Here is a 19,323-nt window from a genome sequence, read left to right as displayed (position 1 = left end):
CGATACTTTGTTACACAGCATTAGGAAAGGAGTCTGTGGCTACTACTGCTACTGTGGCACGATTAGGAGCAGCAACAGGCTCTTGCAAGAACTTCATCTCCAGGCGCTATAAGCAAGTCAAGCCCGCGCGCCGCTACTCTCGTGATGCAGCTGCACCTGCTGCAACCTCTGCTACGCCAAATTGGCATGTAGTGCTAGGAGAATTCGAGAGAGAGAGAGAGAAAAAGAGGGATAGAGAAATAGAGAGAGAGAGAGATAGAGGGATAGAGAAATAGAGAGAGAGAGAGAAATAGAGGGATAGAGAATTCGAGAGAGAGAGAGAGAAAAAGAGGGATAGAGAAATCGAGAGAGAGAGAGACACGCTGTAATCAAGCTACAGAGGCGCGCCAGCCGTGTAGACTCGGCATGGCGGCCTAGGATACATCAAGATTCGAGGCAGAAAACGCAAGGGCAGTGATGGCATCTTCAAGTTGCATCAGAGGCACGAAGCTGCTGCCCGTTGAGCCTAGACACAGCTGAGCCCCTGCAATGCTGTGGGTGCTCCCCTGTCGTCCTCCTGCTGCATCAGAAAGAGGCAGCAACATAGAGAGTTTTGACTGCATAGCCAGGTGGAGTGACGAGGGACGAGGGCGCTAGAAAGAGTCTAGTGACATTCGGAAACTCACCTTTTCTTCGTCATCTCTCTCGTGGAGCCCACCACCACCCTTTCTGTCTGTCGCTGCCGCTCCAGGATCTGCTGCTGCTGCCGCATGCGCCTGCAGGATGCGTGCTGCTGCTGCTGCATCCAGGGCCTCTTCGCATCGCCGCTGCCAAACCTGATGGCGCAGCCGAGAAAACTCCTGACTCAAATCTGATGGCCCTCCTGTAATGCCGTACACTGCAACCTGAAACCGCATCGGCAGCCAAAGGCGAAGGGCTTTTTTCCCGATGAGCAGTGTCACCGACAGAGACAACTCCGTAAATCCCTTGTACTGACAACACCTCGCCTGGGCTTATCGCCTGTTCAGCCACGGCAAGCAACCGCGGCACGCTGGTCAGGGGCTTTTCAACACTCTGTACTGCTGCAGAATGCCGCATACTTGTCCTTGAACTGCAGCCATCAGGATGCCTGAGACGGCCGCCGATGAGACGTCTTCTTCTGGGAGCTCCTCTTCCTCTTGCTGCTGCTGCTCTTCGACCGGTGGCTTGCTGGCAGGCCTGACCGCAAAAGAGCTAATGATGCTGTGCTGCACTTGAGGTGCCATTGCGATTGCGGCAGGCTGCAAGTGGACTGCTGCTGCCTGCTGCTGCGGCTGCTGCTGCGGTTGCTGCTGCTTCTTGGGGCGTGGGGGCACCGGAGACGCACAGCACACATCGAGTGTCAAGGGAGGATGCTGCACTGTCTCTAGGCCGAACAAGTGAAACGCGTTGCGGCTGCAAGGGCAGGTGTTGCTAGAGTTGCTGCTCGAAGCGGCACCGCCTCCTCCGGTACAAGCCTGCTCTAGTCCAGACGGCAAAAAATATGTCCTGCAGTCAAGTAGCATTCACGGCACACGCCGGGCGGAATAGCGAGCGTGTGTTCTCTCATGTTTAACCCGAAATTGGGAAAGCGGATGGACCGCCAAGAAGCATTAAGAGAAAGCAGGCGGCCACTACACGATTGAGCAGAGATCGAAAAAAGGGGCTGGCAAGGACTCATCAAGCTCCCGTTGCGGGCGTTTTCCTAGTAGAGGGGTAAGGACGAGGCGCGGAGATGAAAGGGCAAATGCACACTAGAATAGAGCACAGCATAAGAGGAAAGCAACAGGGAGGGGGAGGCAGGCGGCGTGAGGGGAGGAGGCAATAACAATCACCAACCACCCTAGAAAGGACAGCGGGGCTGACGAGGACTACGCTTGCGCACCAGTATACACATGCCGATACAGCAGCAGAACAAAGCAAAGAGCGACAAGCAAAGTGGGGAGGGAGGAGTTGCCAGGAGTGCACAGTGGGAAAGTAGGAACAGTGGAGAACAAATCACAGAAAAACGCACACACAAGCGTTCACGCACCGGATCTGATGTCGGTTTCCGCCGCAACACGCGGCTACCCTTCCCTCTGGAAGCACTGCAACTCTGCAACAGTAAAATTGCGTCGTCAGAACCCCCTCATCGAGCGGAGCCTTGCTTATGAGGGTATTGTTGCCGTCTCCATCTCCCAAAGGAGTGGGTAGCAGCCGGGGGGCCTCTGGAGAAGGTCCTGAAGGGCCACAGATGCACGCCATATTTGCATCCAAAACCTGCACACACACACATATATATATGTATTTCGGAAGCAACAATCATGTATATGACTGTGTGTGTGTGTATATGCACTTGTCTATCTATTTGTCGAAGCCAAAGAACGGGTGGCTCCGTATTACGCCTGCAAGCCTGGGATCTATCTTGTGCGTGCTGCGATTGGTGTTGCTGTTGCAGCGCCTGCGCCTTCTGCGGCCACCTTTGAGTGGGCTTGCTTGTATGGCGTGTTAGGTGTAGTCTTGCGTGGGGGGGGACGGGGGTAGCCGGTTAGGCAAAGTTAGGCAACCTTAAAGCCTGAAGCTAGCGTATGGCTGCCAATGGTGGCTACTTACCTGCTGCACCTCAAACTCGGGAAGCTTCAGGATCATCAGCTGTCGTTCATCTCGGTGTGAAGCCACCAGCGCGGCCGAAGGGGAGAGGAGCACTACGGACTCCCTGCAGCAGCACTAGCAATTGCACCCGACACACGCCTCGCGCTTTCAGACTCATTGAATGTCGGAGCACCTCCGACAGTGGAGAGCTGACCGGCAGCGACAGCGCACTAAAATATGCGTAAAGGAACGCAAGCCGCAGGCGCAGCCATGAACGGACCCTAAAGGCGAGCACTCTGCAGTCCCCCCCACTGAGAGCTGTCTCTCGGTGCTCCACAGCTGCGAAAACATTGCAGAACAGAGCATGCAGCCAGTATCCACGCCACAATCCCAGAAACGCGTGCAAAGGCATGAAACTCCGGGGAAGGCCCAGCAACCGGCCGACCTGAATGGTAGAATCGACTCCACAGGAGATGATCGTGTGTTTTGTCAGCAGCTTTGGAACCTGCTGCTTCCTGTTGCTTTTCACAAAGTCTTTGTCCTCTGGTAAGAACAAGACCTGAAGGCATTCGAGCACGAAAAGCTTGCAATGAGTCCAAGTTTACTGAAAGTGCCTTGCCATACCACTCTTGGGCAGGCCCCACCCTCGGAAACCCCGGCAGAAAGTGCACCCAATGACTGTCGGCGAAGTAATTCTTCTAGCCAAACCATGGAGAAATGAAACGAGCACCAGCAAAGCACCTGCACGATTCGGTTGCCATGCGCATGGTGTTCAGATGACCCCACACAAAGAGCCAGTGGGTGCCTTGGTACTGCCGCAGGAGCCCTCTGAGAGGTCACTCCGCTGCTTTGCGTTGTTGCTGGATTTGCTGTGGATAATCCGGGACCATGCGGTGCAACTGCTACGGGAGCAGCTGCCGCCCCAGGCGACGTCTGCGATGTGGATGCTGTCGCTGGCTGAGGTTTGCGGACTGCAGACGCAGCACCAGCACCTCCTGCAGGCGCAGCCGCACGGGGAGCAGGTGGAGCACCAAGGGCATGAGGGGCCCCCCCCCTTGCCACGGTAGCTGCAGTCCCTCCGGCTCTTGGTACGCGCTGTACTGCAGTGCGTTCTGGCGCCGTTGGTCTTAGTCCGGCTGTTGCATTCGTCAGATTGGGAGGGCTGGACAGAGCGAGGGGGTCCTGCTGCTGTTGTGCGCGGGCTGAAACACCCACTGCCTGGGTGGTAGTAGTAGTAGGTGCGTTACCCCCAGCAACAGCAGCTCTCAGTGTACGAGCGAGCAGGGGGTTTTCTGGGGATGCCCTACTCAGGGAGTGAATCAAGTGTTTTGTTGCTGTATCAAACACGTAGACTGTGCGGCCCCTGCCTGCAGCGGCAAAGGCGTCGCCGCGGCTGCTGAAGGCGCAGCACAGCAGCTGCTCTTGAGGGATTTCCTCCCTCCATACTTCCGCAATGGTATAGTGCACCGATGGAACGAAAGCAGCAGGAGGACTTTCGGGTGTTGGTGGTACTGCTGGTGCTTCTGGTCCTGGGGAACTTTTGAGGAGACGCACAGGAATCACTTCGTCAACGAAGAACGGTACGATTCCTCGTGTGGGGTGGTCATTTGGAAGTGGGGTTTCTTTAGCCGGGGGTGGGGGTTCAGGTGCAGCAGGTGTGATGGGAGGCTCAGCAGCAGACGGTATTGCAGTGACGAGGCATTGTACTATCTGACCTGCCCCTGTGGTGGCTAGCAACAGCAAAGAGTACCCCAGGGCCTTCCCCTCCTCTGAGAAGAGCTGCGGCGCAGCCGAGGGTTCCCAGGCGACGCAAGTCACTGGAGCTATCTGCTTGCCTTCCGACAGCTTCCTGCGTGTCACCCAGCCTGACCCCGTAACAGCGACAGCAGCAGGTGCGGGAGAAGAAGCAGCAGCAAGGGTGCAGGCTTCAGGGTGCGCTCCCGAAGCATTTGGAACTGCCGCCAACCGCAGGTAACCATCGCTACAGCCGCAAGCAGCTACAACCCTGCACGGACTGATGCGTAGAGAGACTATACTGTAGCAGTTGCGGCCTTCTTTTGGCCCTGAGGGGCACCCTGAGCCTGCAGGCATCTCTCCACCTGGAGGAGGCAGGAGGGTTTGAGACCTCGGGACGGGAAGCTCCGGCTCATCAGAGCCGTAAACAAATAGTGGAATTAGCCTCATTTCGGTAGCGACAACAGCAGCCACTCGCCTTGGCACACCACCTCAAGAGCAGCACAGCAACACCTGTCACACTCGGCTCGTTGCACGCCGATTTGGGGTTGCTTGTCCGTTTTCTCCCTTGATTCGTGAGCCTCACTGCCAAGAAGCCTCTAGACGTATAATAGAGGAGCCTCTCTTCAAAGGGGCGTACCAATAAGTACTCGTCGTGCAGCGGGGTCACCCGGGCTAGAGGGCGGCCTCTCAGCAGAAGCCTTTTATCAAGAGCCCATGGAGTCTTTGATAAAAGTTCGCCCCTTATATCGCTATACCCTTCATAATCAATGAAGATGAAATCGCATGCATGCGCGGCAACGGGCCACTCGCAACACACTGCGCATGGGGGCCACCAGCCACGGAGCCCCCTACCCTACACCATTGAGCCGTCATCTGAACCCTATGGAGAGCGAGACTCAACCCGATCTAACGACTGAAACTGCGTAGCCTACATTTAAAAAGCCTGAACCGACTTCGGATGCGGTGAGGTCCAGCGCCCTGCTAGCGCGCGACCGCCCCTCTGTCGTGCGGGTGACAAACAACGCATGTGCGGCTGCTGCTTGCCCTATTTTCTGCTGGCAGATCCAACATCAGCCCATGCTGCGACTGCTGCGCCACATGGAGAAGTTCTGCAGCTTCACTGCAGGGCAGCTCTCCGCCACATACTTAAGCCTGGGGGCCTTGCAACAGTCCACCGTAAAGGCTTTGTTGACGATTTGTAGCCGTTTAATGACCCGCGAAGAAAGAGAAAAGGGCGTCGAGCCTAATAAACCACGCTCTAGGGAACTGCGAGCTCTTAAGTGCCAGGCGGGAAACTGCGTATGTGTACTTAGATGCGGGTCTAGGGCAAGCTAGATGCCTGCCCAAACGCACTCAAACACCTAGAGCGGCTTCCTGTAAACACTTTGGAAGCTACACCTAATGACGCCCTTTTCGAGCCCTATGTCCACAAAGAAATGTACAAATAATGCTGCACTCATGCACGGGAACGTCGTGTCAGCCGCACGCCACACGCGCCACTATAAGCTGTATCGTGCCTCTAGGGTCTCTAAGCGCTAGGCTATTCCGCCGAACTACTCAGGGGGGGAGGCCTAGTAGATATCCGGCAGTTTCGGAACGGCATATAGGGGCTGACACCTGAAACGAAGCTCTGCTTTTGACCTGCAAAATGCAAAGGTCAAGACCACGGGCTCCTTTACGCCTTCTCTAATTCAAATGCCATAAGACCCCTTGCGCAACGAATTCTACGGCACCGAGAGAAGTGCTGTACCCCCAACGGGGACGGCTGGCACCTCAGTTTGCTAATCTCGAGGCCGACGCCTAATATGCCCCCTGCACATATATATATATATATATATATATATATATATATATATATATATATATATATATACATATTTATATGCACCCTGCATCTACGTTTTTGCACCAGCCACTGACTGTCGCATCTTTGCGCAAGGAAGCTCCTGAATACCGATGCTTGGCCAGAGGCAAGCGTCGCTTTGCTGAGCACCGCCTGCCTATGCATGCGTGCTTGGCTGTCACTTCATGCCCCCCCTACTTCGCATGTGAACCATTTAGACAAACTGTCTCTTCCTCTCGGCCCCTGTGTGTGCCCCCTCGCCGTTCTAACTGCTGCCTCTTAGGACGCACAAAAGGGACGAATGACGGTATATGGCTGCTACTTGGAAGGAAGTCTCGGTAAAGTCATGGGCAGAATGGAATGCGGGGTTCAGCTGCGCTGTCACCTTGATGGACAGCAAACTAAACCCTAAAAAGTGAGCAGCTGGTGGCCATAAGAGGAGCATACTCCGCACAGTTAAGAGCAAAGCGAGCGGTGCAGCACGCTGCCGCCGTTTTTTTGCTCCTGCTGCCTACGCAGCACAAGAAAGAGTGGCTCCTCCTCGCCCCTTCCCGCCACATCGTGAGCCTTCCTGCTTCTGAACCCTCTTCACTCTGTCCTCACTCTGCCCCAAAACGCCGAACGGCTTGAATTTTTATCCTCCATTCCCAGGACAGAAATAGGGCTTGTTGAGTAGGGAGGCACCCACGCGAACGCCTTGTAACCTTCGTCGCATGCGCGCATCCCGCTGAATGAATGCGAACTCGAAGAGGGATGCCGAGTGGAGGGGGCTGGCGGGGGGGGGAAGTCAAGGGGCAGAAAGAACGTCAGAGGAGTTTCTGTCTCAAGGATATAGAAGAGCTCGACGTGAGGGACGTAACTGAACGTCGCCAACGCGTTCCCTCCCTTCCTCACGAACAGAAGGGCCAAATTCCAAAGCGCCTCTGCTGCTGCTGCTGCTGCTGCTGCTGCTGCAGAATCGCTGGCTGCATGGCATGATCGGCACGCGACGGCCAATAATAATCTTTCGCCGGTGAGTGTGGCTGCCACTGAAATTACAACACAAAGTTGCCAGCCTCATAAGCGGCCTTCTCGTAATAGCGCACCTTGATCTGCCTTCCCCCGAACCACCTGCCATGAAGCTGTGGCGCAGCTGCAGCCGCTGCTCCCGCCTCCTTGAATGCCACAAAGATGCGAACGTCGCCCTTAATGATCTCGACTTGGACAGCATCTACGTCTCCGAAGCGGCGGCACTCCTCCCTCATCTGGAACCCCCATAAACACAAAAAACACGAATAGGCATACGCTTGACCATCTCAGGAAACGCGTTAACTGGGGTTCCCTCCGAAGACTGCCCCCTCCCCTTCCCTTCCCTCCCCTTCCACGCAATCCAAAAATCACACTTTTTTGCACCAGCGAGATTCTAGGGGAGCGGAGGCAGTGGCGCGCAAGCAGCAAGAATCAGATTGCCACCCGAAAAGCGCCTATCAACTCAACGCTACAGAGCCAACATGACGGGCAACGCGGGGAGGAGAGGCGCGTAGAGGGAGTGCAACGAGCCACGAGCTGCCCACTCTAGAGGTACTGCGGAGAATACTAGACACAGGGGCCTACTTCTTCTTTGAGATCGTCATCGACCTCCTCTGGAGCAACCGTGTTGGTCAGCAGCAAGACACTGCTGCTGCCAGGCTCCCCACTCGGCTTTTCTGGGAACGGGGAAGAGGACGCAGCTGCCGCCTCTCCAGTGCCTGTTTGCTGCTGCTGCTGCTCGGCAGCAGCGGGAGATGGCGAGGGAGCAGCTGCAGGGGGAACTACTGCAGAAGGCGGCCCTAAGGGAGATGCTGGAGGAGCTGGCTGAAAGCCTAGAGGCACAGTGTTTGCCCCCGTGCCGCCTTGCATCACAGGCGCTGCGCTGCCCTCTATAGATCCAGGAGTGCCGCTTCCAGCCATTAGGGGAGTCAGCTGAGCGCCCATGCCGACTCCCAGGCTGCCTGCCACTGCAGCGCTTCTGAGGGCTGTCGCGTAGTTGACTTTCAGCTGCTTTCCTGAGGGAGACACACGCCCACAGACGTTCTTCGTTTTTCGCGAAGGCGTGTCGATAGGCGTCTAGACGGCCAAGGCGCGCAGGCGCATGCTGCGACTGCCGCCTCGAGCGACACACACCCCAAAAAAGCCAACACGCGGCACGACAGAGAAGGGTGCCATCATGTCCACCCTACCCACCCCTCTGCACACAGATCCAAGACATGGAGTTTAAAGACCCGACGTCAGTGCACATACAGAGGGTGACGCAAGCACACACACGAAGCATTCGCCAGCACGCTTCCCGCGCAACCCCTCTTTTCTCCACACAAAGTCTAAAGGCCTCCCGAGCTGTACTGTACCCCCCCTTTACTGCAACTCCGTCGAATGCCAACATCCCCAGCCATCCATGCAATGAGCTGGCACCCTACGCCGCCCTAAGGCACGCGTGAGAGGTCCAGCAGTCAACACAGAAAAAACTGACGGTGTGCCAGCGAAGCTGCTGCTTGTCGTCCAGTCCTCACCCCAACACTTACCCACAACCTCGAATCCGTTCATCGTGTCGATGGCGAGTTTTGCAGCGTCTGGCGAAGCGAACTCAATGAAGCCATATCCCCTGTGCTGCTGGGGATTCTCCTGAGACGGCAGGAGCTGGCAAGTCAGGATGGACCCGAAGCAAACGAATATCTTCTGCGCACAAAAAAACAAAAGTGCCTCAACAACACGCCTCTGAGAAGGGACGGCCGCACTCACAAGAGGCCAATAGCGCCTCAGGCGAAATACAGCCATACTTCCATACATATAGACACATCTGCCGTTGAGATGTATACACACACATATATATATATATATGCATATATGTGTATGTAGTATATATATGAAGGCGGAGGAGAAATCGCCATGTCAAGCATGAACGATCGTGCAAATACAAATCAGTTTCCGCACAGGAAATCCACCGACATGCGCCAGAAGAAGAAAGAGAACCGTACAGATACGCCCACATAGACGCAAAGGCAGCACACACCACAGCAGGCAGCATAACACAGAGGCACCAAGGAGAGGGGATTCCTGTTGAGTATCCTGGCACTGGACTGCTCCCGACTGACCTTCAAGTCTTCGGAAGAAAAGCCGAAGGGAACGTTCCCCACGTAGATGCGATTGCTGCCTGGCTGCGCCTCCTGCTGCTTCTCTGGCGTCAACTGACCCAAGCTCACGATGCTGGCTGCAAATCGAACAAATCGCACATCGTTTTTCTGGCTTTTCCGCAGATGAAGCTGCTTCCTTGACGCTACCGCTACTCAGAGTCACTGAGTCTTTTAAAAAGAAATGAGAAAAGAGGACTAGCCACGCACCCATGTCGCCTTGAGGGGTCTGACCAGCACGTCCTGCCAAAATGGCCGTTGCTGCTGCAGCGCCAGCTTGAGCGCTGCTCACCAGTGACATGTTGGGCGCTGTAGGCATGCACATATATATATATGCAAATTTTCGCAAACACATGCAAATCTGCATGCAAATACATGTAGCTATGTATCTATCTACGCGCATGGAGAAGAAAATCCTATTCAGTCGCTTGTTCGGGGTTGCCGGGGATCTCATGTTCGAGCTACTCTTCTTCTGATCAGCGAAGAGCAGTGGTTCCGACGACAAAAAAGGAATGAAGGGAAACGGAGAACTCACTGGCAGCAGCACCCCCCCCCATATTCATCTCGTAGCCACCCACTGCGACACACAGTCCAAAGCACACGCAACACGAAGCCACCCAGATGCCTTCACGCATGCAGAACGCATTTCCAGCCTCCTCCACACATGCCGCTCGGTGTGCAACAGCTGAACGCCAGTCGAACGAAGACTGCAGGACGACTACGCATGCAACGGCTAACAGCCTCCCCCATCCAGCAGTTCAACCTCTACGCCGCGAGCACTCAGAGCGAGATAAAGAAAAAAACAAACGTACGAGGTCGTGCAAGAAGCTGCTGCGGCTGTCCAGCGCCAACTGCCGTTGGACGTCCAACCTTGATGGTTCTGAAAGCAGTACGTACACCGCACAGTGCATGCATCTTTCTCCTTTCTCTGCCTTCCTTTCACAGCGTTTGAAGGCGAGCTGCCAGAAAGGCGCGAAGAAGAAGAGATACATCGCGACTACGACCCCGCCACGACAAACGCAAACCCCCAGAATGTCTGAGCTGTCTCGGCTGTCGCAGTTCTGCGCGCGCAAAAAGTGCCCCTCAATCAGAGGAAGCTCATGCTCTCGTCGCTACGCCGACACGCCACACACGCCGAAATCGAAGGCCTACTACACCCTAGAGCAAGCCAGAGGAAGGACAGTAACATTTTGCATGCATGCATGCACATACTCCGCCGCAAACCGGCGACACAACACCCAGCGCGTGCTGGGAGCAACAAGCGCCCCCCTCCCCACACGTATTCGCATCAGAGAGCAGAGTAACCGGCACAAAAAAGCGAACATGCGCGAGTATGTGCATGTATATGCTTATATACAAAGGCACATAGACCAATCTCTGCTACTCTAAAGAGCGACCCCTAGAGACGCAACAACGCATGCAGGAGAAGACAACATCCACGCGCACTCTTACAAGCCAGCACTACTGGTGCAGGCAGACAAGGAACTTCACAAGGCAGCAACCCCGTGAATCAACAGGCGCATCCTGGTAATTGTATCACGCCATAGCTTCATGGCCGCATGCGAAACACAGCACCACGCAGGCACACACAAACACACAAATTCCACACACACACACACAGAGCAAATTCCACACACACACACACAGAGAGAGAGCAAATTCCACACACACACACACAGAGAGCAAATTCCACACACACACACACACAGCAAGCAAGCACAGCAATCACAGCAAACACCAAGAGGGTCTTGATGCAGTCAGCTGCTGCGACTCACGTCTGCAGGCACGCAGCAGCAGCAGCAGCAGCAGTGGCAAGCACACAAACAGCCACCGCACAAGGCATTCCACAACACACAAGACGCGCAGAGGCGCATGAAGCGAGGTGTCCACCGGATGCAAAACAGACAGAGAGACAGAGAGAAAGATGCCTTTTCCCCCTCCCCCAAATTTCCTCGCAGAGACAACAGCCCACGCTGCCGAGCGCAGCATTGAGAGGAAGCAAGACGACGACGTTTGCCATGCAGGTATCCTCTGCACTGGCTGCGCGCTTCAAACATTGCTCTAAAGCGCTTCCCTCTTGCTCGAAAAGCTCCTATCTTTCTTCGAGCCGCTCCCGCGAGCCATGCAGCGACCGGAGAAGATGCAAAAAAGACGACGATCGTGCAGTCGCCAGTTCTCACCTTCCCTTGAGCACAAAGTTGTGCATGGTGCTGAGAGCCATCTGAGCAGCTTCCGGGGAGGCGTATTCGACGAAGCAGAAGCCTTTGGAGCGATCCCCTTCCTTAGGCATATCCACGGAGGTGACTGTTCCGAAAGCCTACAAGGCAGCACATGTACACCGCGTGGATGTATCTGGTTAACGGGAGCGTATTGCGCGCTTCTTTTGCATGCGCTTCGAACCCTCGCGACTCCGCCCTTCCCCCTAGAACCTCATTCCCTTCACCTGCACCTGTCTCCCGCATGCAATTCATCCCGAAAAACGCCCATCGCCGCCACCTCTGGCTAATGCTTTGTTTGCGCCTTCCAGCGCAACGGCTTGCACCACACATTTCGCCCAAAGTGCCCCCACTCTGGGCGAGAAACGCACCTGGAAGACAGACTTGATCTCCAGCTCCGTCAGATAGTAGTCTAAAGATCCAACATAGATGCGGCACATCTGCAGCAGGAAAACCCACGCCAGGCAGCACAGGGAGGCAGCACCGACCAAGCGTGTTCTCCTTGTCGCTGTCGCGACTGCACGAATCTCCTTGCAGCCGAAGGGAGGAGGCAGAGAGGAGACGACTTACCGAGGGGTGAGGTGCCTGAGGAGATCGTCCAGAGATCCCCATACCCACCGCTGTCATTGCCGGGGTGTACATCGCTCCTGCGGCAGACATAGGAAGCCCTAGGAATGCCATGCAGGCAGCCAAGGCATGCGCAACGGAGAACAATGAAGCAGCGCCAACAGCTCTACAAGAGGAGGGCAGAGAGCGCATCAGCCCAAGGCAGCTGCTGTAACATACATGTATATGTATAAATATATATAAATATATATATACATGTAGATATATACATATAGATATACATATGTATAGGTACATATAGATGTACATATGTGTAGGTACATACAGACATACATATGTGTAGGTACATATAGATATACATATGTATAGGTAGGAAGGGGAAAAGCCTGGCAGGCTTAGCTGGAGAAAATGACGAACCAGAGTTAATTCGGGAAGCCGCAGCTGCTGCAATGGCAGCCGCTGCCGCTGGATCTGCTGGATTCGCTGGCTCGCCCCCCCCGCCAACATCCCATCCTGTTCTGCGCTTACGCCGCCGCTGCACGAGAATCGTACACCGCAAACAAAGCGGGAAAACTTCAAAAAAGCTCGCAGACAGAGAGCTGCCTGACTGCACCACAATGAATAGGCGGGGCAGCATCCGCCTCGTCTGCCTGCGAGAAGACTCTGTCTCACATCACACGGAAAAACTTCTGCAGGGAACCCTAGAGGCTCTGGCAGCTACCAGAGCTGCTGCTCCATGCATGGCAGCAGAAGGGGCAATGTTTTTACCTCTTCCCTTGCTTCCGATGTACGTGGCTCGGAAGAGGGGGCTTCTGACACCCGCGAATCTCTCCCTCGACTCCTGCTGCGACTCCTGCTGCCTGGCATCTTCGGTGCTGCTGCTGGCAAGCGCGCAAGCAAGCCTGCTAATGCTGGTTCTGATCTCGAGAGCGGTCAGCCTCTGCGGCTGCAAGCGCGTTCCGTCCAATAATACGAAGGCGTTCCTCTTGAAATGGCAGACACGGCACAGCGCTGGCGTGCTGCTGATGATGATGAGCGGGGGAACGGGCCTGATGGTGCTGCTGCTGCTGTTGTTGTAACAAAACGCCGTAAGTCGAGTGCCCACAGCGATTTTGCGCTGACAAGCGCAATTAGGAGGCCTTTAATCCTGCAAAAAATGTCGTTTAAGAGGAAACTCACCCTCGGTTCACGCCGCTGCTGCTGCCGAGGCTGCTGCTGCTGAGGCGGCGGGGCAGCACGCGTTCGTAGAGAGGGACTTATTGCGTGCTGCTGATGCTACAGAGAGACAGTAAAGCGGGAAAAGCCGGGATTTTATGAAACTCCCTTGGCGAATAAACTGTAGTTGGAGCTCCTGCTACGGCCGTTGCCGCTGTTTTCGCACCTCGCGGACTGCCCGCAGCTCACGCCAGTGGCAGGCAGCAGCAGCAGCGAGAGGCGCAGCAGTACAGCAGAGAGAGGCGCAGGGAGGGAGGGATGCCAGAGCAGCCGTCGGTGCTCTGGAAGTATTTAAAAAATTAGTCAGACACAAATTGTGTTCCAACTTTCTTTTAAAGCGCACTCTATTAATTACTTCGAAGGTTGTGCGGCGCCCAAGCAGTCGGAGTTCCCGCAGAAGCAGCCGGTCTCTGCGTGGGGTTGTGTCGGTCAGGTGGTGGTGTACATACACTCCAGTGGCGGCGGCGGCTGCTGGTGGCAAGTGCGGTTGCATGCACCGCCGTGGTAGACGCATGCAGGGAAAAATCTCGCTAATTTTTTGGTAGTGCAGTAGGAATTCGAGCTAGCCATTTACGCAGAACATGTATTAAACTTTATAGGGCAAAAAGCCTTTGTCTGTAGGGGTAATTTCGTCTTCGATTGGCCTCCGCATTTGTCGGTCCCCCGTCCTCTCTGAAGGAAGCCGATTCGGATGGCATATATATATATATTATTATAGCCACAGGTTCCTGTTTGTCCATGTTGCGCACACCTCGTCCGCAGCTGCTGCGGACGGAGCCATAACACGGGCTTTGGCTACAGGAAACTAGAAACGGTGGTCGACGTTGGAGCCGTCCATCCGCCTCCCTCCCTTGCTCTCTCCCCCTTCCGCCTCCATGTAGGTGGAATATGATTCAAGGTCATGGAAGAGTTGCCGCAGGCAGCCCCTTCTGCTGCTGCGGGAACGGGTGGCAGTGAGCACCAGCAGCAGCAGGAGTATCTCCAGCGCGAAATTGAGAGTACAGCGCAGCAGCTAGCAGAGCTGCAGGAGCAGCACCAAACCCTAAAGCAGCTGCTGCAGCAATGCGTGTCAGACGCCGAAAGGGCAGAGCTGGCCGATGCTGCCGCAGCAACAGCAGCAGCAGTAGCAGACACCGCGTCTGCGCTAGAACTAATGCGAACCTCTCTTGTGGAAACTCGCAAGCTGCAAGTGCATCATCTGCTGCTGAGCTTGCAGCACGAGCAGCGCCAGCAGAAATCCGCAGATGACGGCAGCACCAGCGACTCTGCGATGAGCGTCTCTGATGGCGAACTAAGCATCGAGAGCGGAGAAGATACAGCTCCCAAGAGCAGAAACAGCACCAACGGCCTGAGCGGCAGCAGCCACGGCAAGACACCACCCAGTGGACGAGAAGGCAGCTTGTGTGTCTTTGCGTCTCTCCAAACAAACGGCAGGGATGGGCTGCAGTATGGCAGAGTGAGGGCAGCCGTGAAGGGTACACCTTTCCTGCAGCAGTTACTCCAGGGAACCTCCACCAGCACCAGCACTAGCAGCAAAAGCGATGGATCTTCGGATATCTGTGAGGCTTTGCCAGCGGGAGGGTGTGAGCTGCGTACTGCGCTGCTTTTGCACGAACAGAAGGAGCAAAGACAGAGCCAGCAGCTGCTGCTGCAGCAGCAAGAGCCGCAAAAACTGCCTCTGCTGCTGCTGATAGTTCCAGCCTGCCCTGAGGCTCTGCGTGAAGCACCTTGCCGTCACATTTTGGAGGCAACCGAAGCGGCTGCAGCTGCTTTTCAGGCGGCAGCAGCAGCTGCGCAGCAACAGAAAGTGCAGGAGCCACACGGTAGAGAATGCGGCAGTCAGCGTGAGGCTGCAGCAGCAGCAGGTCTGCAGCTGGAAGTCGATGGCGCAGCAGCAGCTGCTGCTGCTGCGGCAGCAACGACTCCTGCGGGGACGGTATCTCTGGACGAGCTTCGGGAGAGCTGCCCCTTCAACAGCCGCTGCGGCTGGTGCCACGGTGTGCTGCTCCCTCCCGCTGCAGTCACCTTAGTGCAATTCAGTGCGCACAAGATCATCGAGCAGCAGCAACAACTGCAACGGCAACAGCAGCAGCAAGAGGAGGGCTGTCTTGTACGGGGTAGCAGGGTGATCGTTAGGCTAAGACGCCAGCAGTGGCAGCCAGGCTCCCTGCGGCAGCTGCTGCGCAAGCGCAAGCACTCAGCAGCAAAGGAGACTGAAGTCTCTGCGGATGTGCTTCCCCTCTCCGCAGCTTCTGCGCAGAAGCAGAGTGGCAAGCAACACCAGAAGCAACAACTTCAGCAACAGGAGTACTCGTGGTTCGCACGCGTCTTGCTGGATGGCGCAGCAAGCAGCAGCAGTTGCAATCCCGAAGGAGCAGCCGATCGCAAAGGGAGGCTTCACGTTTGCAGAGCGCAACATCTGGTGCCTTCACTTATACAGCGGCAAGGACAGGAAGGGCAAGAAGAATCGGGTGTACAGACACCTTCTGCGCGGCGAAGCGCACTCAGGAGCAGCAGCAGCGCTGGTAGCAGCAGCAGCAGCAGCAGCAGCAGCGAGTCGGAGGTTGCAATAGAAACAGACGGCAGCAATGGAGACGTCTCTGACGGCGAGAAGATGCATCAGCAGCGCAAAGTGCAGCGGCTGCAGCAGTTGCTGGGGAAGCCCGCAGCAACTGCCGCAGCACAAATGCTGCGACGAGCACCACGTTGCCACAAGACAAGTTGGTGGCAGCCACTGCGGAGCACTAACCCTAACTCTGCTGCAGCAGCGGGTGCAGCAAACAGCAGCAGCAAGAAAAATTGCTGCCCCTTGAGCAGCAGCAGCTACTTTGGCGTCTGGATGCTGCATACGAGTGGCGTCGGTCTGCGCATCATGGAGCGCCTCGGGTACAAGCTGGGGGAATGCTTGGGGAAAAGGCAACGACTGCTTCAGCAGCAGCAGCAGAAAGAAGGAAGTGAAGGGCTAGAGCAAGGTTTAAGCGCGGAGAAAGACTCTTTCTTGCTGAATCCACTTCCCATCGAGTCAGCCGAATTCATTTTTGCGGCCAGCGCCGTGCTGCTGCTGCTGCTGTTGGGTGTGTATTTGTGGGTGTTGTTCGCCCATTGCGTCTGCGCGGTGCAGCAGCTGTTGCATGCATTCCCTCTGCCTCGGATGTGCTGATACTGGTGCTGCAGGATACTGCCATCTGGGTATTCGCTGGATTACATTCGCTGCCCCCGTGTAAGGCGCGCAGCAGCAGCAAAAGAAGCTGCAAAAGCAGCTGCCGCTGCAGTTGCAGAAGAAGGAGATGGAGCATTCCGTCTGATTCGAGGGGTTGGTCAAGGGGCTGCTGCTGTCGCGAGTGCCGCTGCTGCTGCTGCCGCCGATGAGCGCAAGAAGCAGCAGCAACAGCAAGACTTACAGGTGCAGCAGCAGCTGCACAGGAAGTACAAAAAATCCGATGAGCAGCAGATGCGGCGCGAGCTGCTGCAGCTGCAACAGCAGGTGCAGCAGGTGCAGAGTGAACTGGAAGCTGCCGCAGCCAACTGCCGCAGACACCAGGGAACTGCCACGGAGGGCCATAGAGTGCACGAACATTATCAGCAGCAACACGCACAGCTGCAAGAACAAAAGCGACAGCTTCAGCAGCAGCAGAAACTGCTAGAGAGAATGCTGCCCACCAAAAAGACTAACAAGCTGTCGAAAATCTTCTGACAGAACCTATCTGCTGCCGTCCCCACTGCTGCTGCGTTTGCTGCTGTGGCTACTACTGCTGCTGCCCCTGCTACTATTGCTGCTGCTGCTACTGCATACCGTGTAGGGATAGCCGAGGGTCGAAGCGGAGGTACTCATGCGAGATCTCTGATCTTAGGTATCTGAGAGGGAGGTTCTGCACAGTGTTTGAGGCTTGGCGGCTCCTACTGAGCGCTGCAACATCCGTGAGGGATGTGTTTGGCAACAGCGGGAATAGCAGTACTATGAGCCATCGCTCAAAAAGCAGCAGAGGGGCGCAGAAGTCGTGCTCCCCGTAGTAGTAAACGTGGTCTCCCTTAGTCAGTTTGTTCGATGGCATAAAGAGACGCTCTTTTCTTTGTTCCTACACTTCTCCAGTGCTGCATGAGGTGAGCCCCCTACGTTGCGTGGTTTGCATGCCTGCATGCAGACCACGACTGGCGTCTGTGCTGCCAGTGCTGCAGTTCATGGCAGACTTGTGACAGGGGAGCGTGTGCACACGGGTGTCTCAACACACTGCCAAGCAGGTGAGGGTTTAGGGTGGAAAGAGAGCACTTTCCAGAGAGTCGAGACAAGTGCAGCAGCAAGGACGACCCTAGGCGGTCCCCGTGCTGTCGCTACAGATGCTTTTGCTTCTGCTAAGGGCCTGATGCGGCTGTGCATCTGGCACCTCAGCATCCAGAACGTCCACAGACACCTGATAAAAGCGGGGGTTGCTGGCGTCTTGCCGCAGCTGCGCCTCCACTGTGAGTGTCATTCCCGAGGGGGCATGCATCGGCTGAGGCAGCAGCAGCAGCAGCTGCTGCCAATGAGTTGGGGGTGCAAAGGGGCTGGTGCTCAGGGTGACTGCTTCTTTGCTGCCGGCTCTTGGGGGTTTTGCTGCGAAGGTTTCTGATGATGCAGCGGCGCGTGCCGCTGCAGCGGCTGCTGCCTGCTCGATTGGAGTGTAGCAGCTGCTGGCTGCCTTGGGTACAGCAGGTAGAACTGCGGCTTCAGCAGCAGCAAGGCGTGAGGCTGCAGTTGCCGAGGGATCTGAAGGCGGTACCCCCCTGTAGAGTGCAACGTCGGCGCTCGACTGCGTTCCATCGGCGACACTGCGACGCTCATCGTGCTCTGCTGCATGCGAGCTGCCGGGGAACGTTACGTCGAACCAGAAGGCGAAGCCGTGGACTGTGGCTTCCTGGTGCACATGAAGCTGCACCTGGCGCTTGATCTGCTGCAGCTGTTGCGGTGTGGCAGTATACAGGTCTAGCTCGGCGACGATCGCGGGGGGAGTGCAACAGCACGCCTTTGGAGGTAGCTGCAGCACGAGCGGTGTTTGGGCATGCTGCTGCAGGAGCTGCCGCTGCAGAGGGAGGAAGGAGAAGCCGCAGTAATCGTCGAGGAAGCCGACTTGCTGGTCATGAACCTCGCTGCAGGAGCACAGAGACACCAGGATGCGGGCTGCACAGGGCAGCAGAAGACCAGATTGAGGCTTTAAAAACATATCCCTGGCAAACAAGAGGGATTGCAGCATGCCTTCGTGGAGCAGGAAGAAGCCCATCCACTCCGACACGATGATATCCACTCCCTGCAACAGCTCCAACGGGAAGTCGGGGTGTACAGACAGCTCTTCCACCCTGCAGCAGAAGACTCGCACCACTCCTGGAGCCACCCGGCCCAACCGCTCGTTGTGTTGCAGCTGCCGCTGCAGCAGAGCAGCAGCTCCGCGACTGCCTTCAACGGCAAGAACGGAGGCAGCACCAGCAGCGGCAGCAAAAAACGAAAGGATTCCACTTCCCGCCCCCACATCCATGACAACTTTGCCCCTAAAGAGGGGAGCGAGCGAAGCAGTGGCAGCCGCATAGCTGCTCACGCGGTGCCAGTCGCGCAGCATTAACGCATGCACGCGAGGGTCGCTGTAGGCTCTAAAATAGTCCACGCTGCCGCTGCTTGGCATGCGCACAGGGGTAGAGGTGGGTGTTGGAGCGGCAGCGATGAGGGCAGGAGAATCTCCGTCGCCACTACTATTACCAGCAATAAAAGTCGTGCCCAGTTCTGCTGCTTCCGAATCCTGTGCATCACAGAGCGGCGGCACGGAGGCGCTGCTCGCCTCGTTGCAATCCTCAAGGACCATCGCGCAGTACCAACTCGGTGGCTTTGGCAACGCGCAGAGTCTCGAGCTCACAGCGAGCAAAAAACAGAATGCGATGGGGAAGAAGGCCTTACGTGGAGGCGCGCTTAGGCCTGATCCATCCAAACGAGTGCTGGAAGATCGCAGGCTGGAATTGCAGCTCTGCCATGCCCAACGTCTGAAGCGAGAACCCTTCACTAGGCTCCACA

General features: G+C 56.1%; 4 protein-coding genes across 4 annotated transcripts; 1 reads left to right on the top strand and 3 right to left on the bottom strand.

The window, feature by feature from the left end:
- Positions 1-505: 505 nt before the first annotated feature.
- Positions 506-4,752, bottom strand: LOC34623858. The gene is made up of 8 exons (XM_026337920.1): positions 3,310-4,752; positions 3,014-3,127; positions 2,849-2,907; positions 2,590-2,692; positions 2,030-2,256; positions 1,080-1,506; positions 666-884; positions 506-556 (listed from the first exon to the last, which is right to left on the bottom strand). The coding sequence occupies exons 1-8, from the start codon at positions 4,750-4,752 to the stop codon at positions 506-508; spliced, it is 2,643 nt and encodes an 880-aa protein (XP_026193705.1).
- Positions 4,753-6,459: 1,707 nt separating this feature from the next.
- LOC34623861 (AF4/FMR2 family member 4) lies at positions 6,460-16,983 on the top strand. Its single transcript, XM_026337919.1, has 4 exons — positions 6,460-6,563; positions 7,052-7,115; positions 14,209-16,310; positions 16,464-16,983. Exons 1-4 carry the CDS (start codon positions 6,460-6,462, stop codon positions 16,981-16,983), a joined length of 2,790 nt encoding a protein of 929 aa, XP_026193704.1.
- On the bottom strand, positions 7,183-12,941 carry LOC34623860 (poly(U)-binding-splicing factor PUF60). Its single transcript, XM_022736966.2, has 12 exons — positions 12,843-12,941; positions 12,492-12,609; positions 12,078-12,154; positions 11,879-11,947; positions 11,472-11,608; positions 10,104-10,171; positions 9,827-9,868; positions 9,502-9,600; positions 9,256-9,371; positions 8,686-8,839; positions 7,742-8,172; positions 7,183-7,392 (listed from the first exon to the last, which is right to left on the bottom strand). The coding sequence occupies exons 1-12, from the start codon at positions 12,939-12,941 to the stop codon at positions 7,183-7,185; spliced, it is 1,620 nt and encodes a 539-aa protein (XP_022589022.2).
- A 613-nt stretch (positions 16,984-17,596) lies between the features above and the next one.
- On the bottom strand, positions 17,597-18,928 carry LOC34623862 (probable protein arginine N-methyltransferase 6.1). The gene has a single exon (XM_026337918.1). It carries the CDS (start codon positions 18,875-18,877, stop codon positions 17,597-17,599), a length of 1,281 nt encoding a protein of 426 aa, XP_026193703.1. The 5' UTR covers positions 18,878-18,928.
- Positions 18,929-19,323: the final 395 nt, after the last annotated feature.

Source organism: Cyclospora cayetanensis, unplaced genomic scaffold (assembly GCF_002999335.1).
Source record: "Cyclospora cayetanensis isolate NF1_C8 unplaced genomic scaffold, CcayRef3 CcayRef3_contig_210, whole genome shotgun sequence".
Lineage (NCBI taxonomy): Eukaryota > Apicomplexa > Conoidasida > Eucoccidiorida > Eimeriidae > Cyclospora > Cyclospora cayetanensis.
Note: the sequence above shows the minus strand (reverse complement) of the source record. Positions and strands in the feature narration are given on the sequence as shown.

Coding starts and splice junctions, on each gene's coding strand:
- LOC34623858 (XM_026337920.1), bottom strand. CDS start 4,752: ATGAGGCTAATTCCACTATTTGTTTACGGCTCTGATGAGCCGGAGCTT. Junction 1,507..2,029: donor GGAAACCGACATCAGATCCG/GTGCGTGAACGC, acceptor ACTTGACTGCAG/GACATATTTTTTGCCGTCTG. Junction 557..665: donor AGAGAGATGACGAAGAAAAG/GTGAGTTTCCGA, acceptor CTGATGCAGCAG/GAGGACGACAGGGGAGCACC.
- LOC34623861 (XM_026337919.1), top strand. CDS start 6,460: ATGGCTGCTACTTGGAAGGAAGTCTCGGTAAAGTCATGGGCAGAATGG. Junction 6,564..7,051: donor AGCAAACTAAACCCTAAAAA/GTGAGCAGCTGG, acceptor CACGAACAGAAG/GGCCAAATTCCAAAGCGCCT. Junction 16,311..16,463: donor CTGAATCCACTTCCCATCGA/GTCAGCCGAATT, acceptor CTGGTGCTGCAG/GATACTGCCATCTGGGTATT.
- LOC34623860 (XM_022736966.2), bottom strand. CDS start 12,941: ATGCCAGGCAGCAGGAGTCGCAGCAGGAGTCGAGGGAGAGATTCGCGG. Junction 10,172..11,471: donor AACTTTGTGCTCAAGGGAAG/GTGAGAACTGGC, acceptor TACTGCTTTCAG/AACCATCAAGGTTGGACGTC. Junction 8,173..8,685: donor GAACGGATTCGAGGTTGTGG/GTAAGTGTTGGG, acceptor TGTCTCCCTCAG/GAAAGCAGCTGAAAGTCAAC.
- LOC34623862 (XM_026337918.1), bottom strand. CDS start 18,877: ATGCTGCGCGACTGGCACCGCGTGAGCAGCTATGCGGCTGCCACTGCT.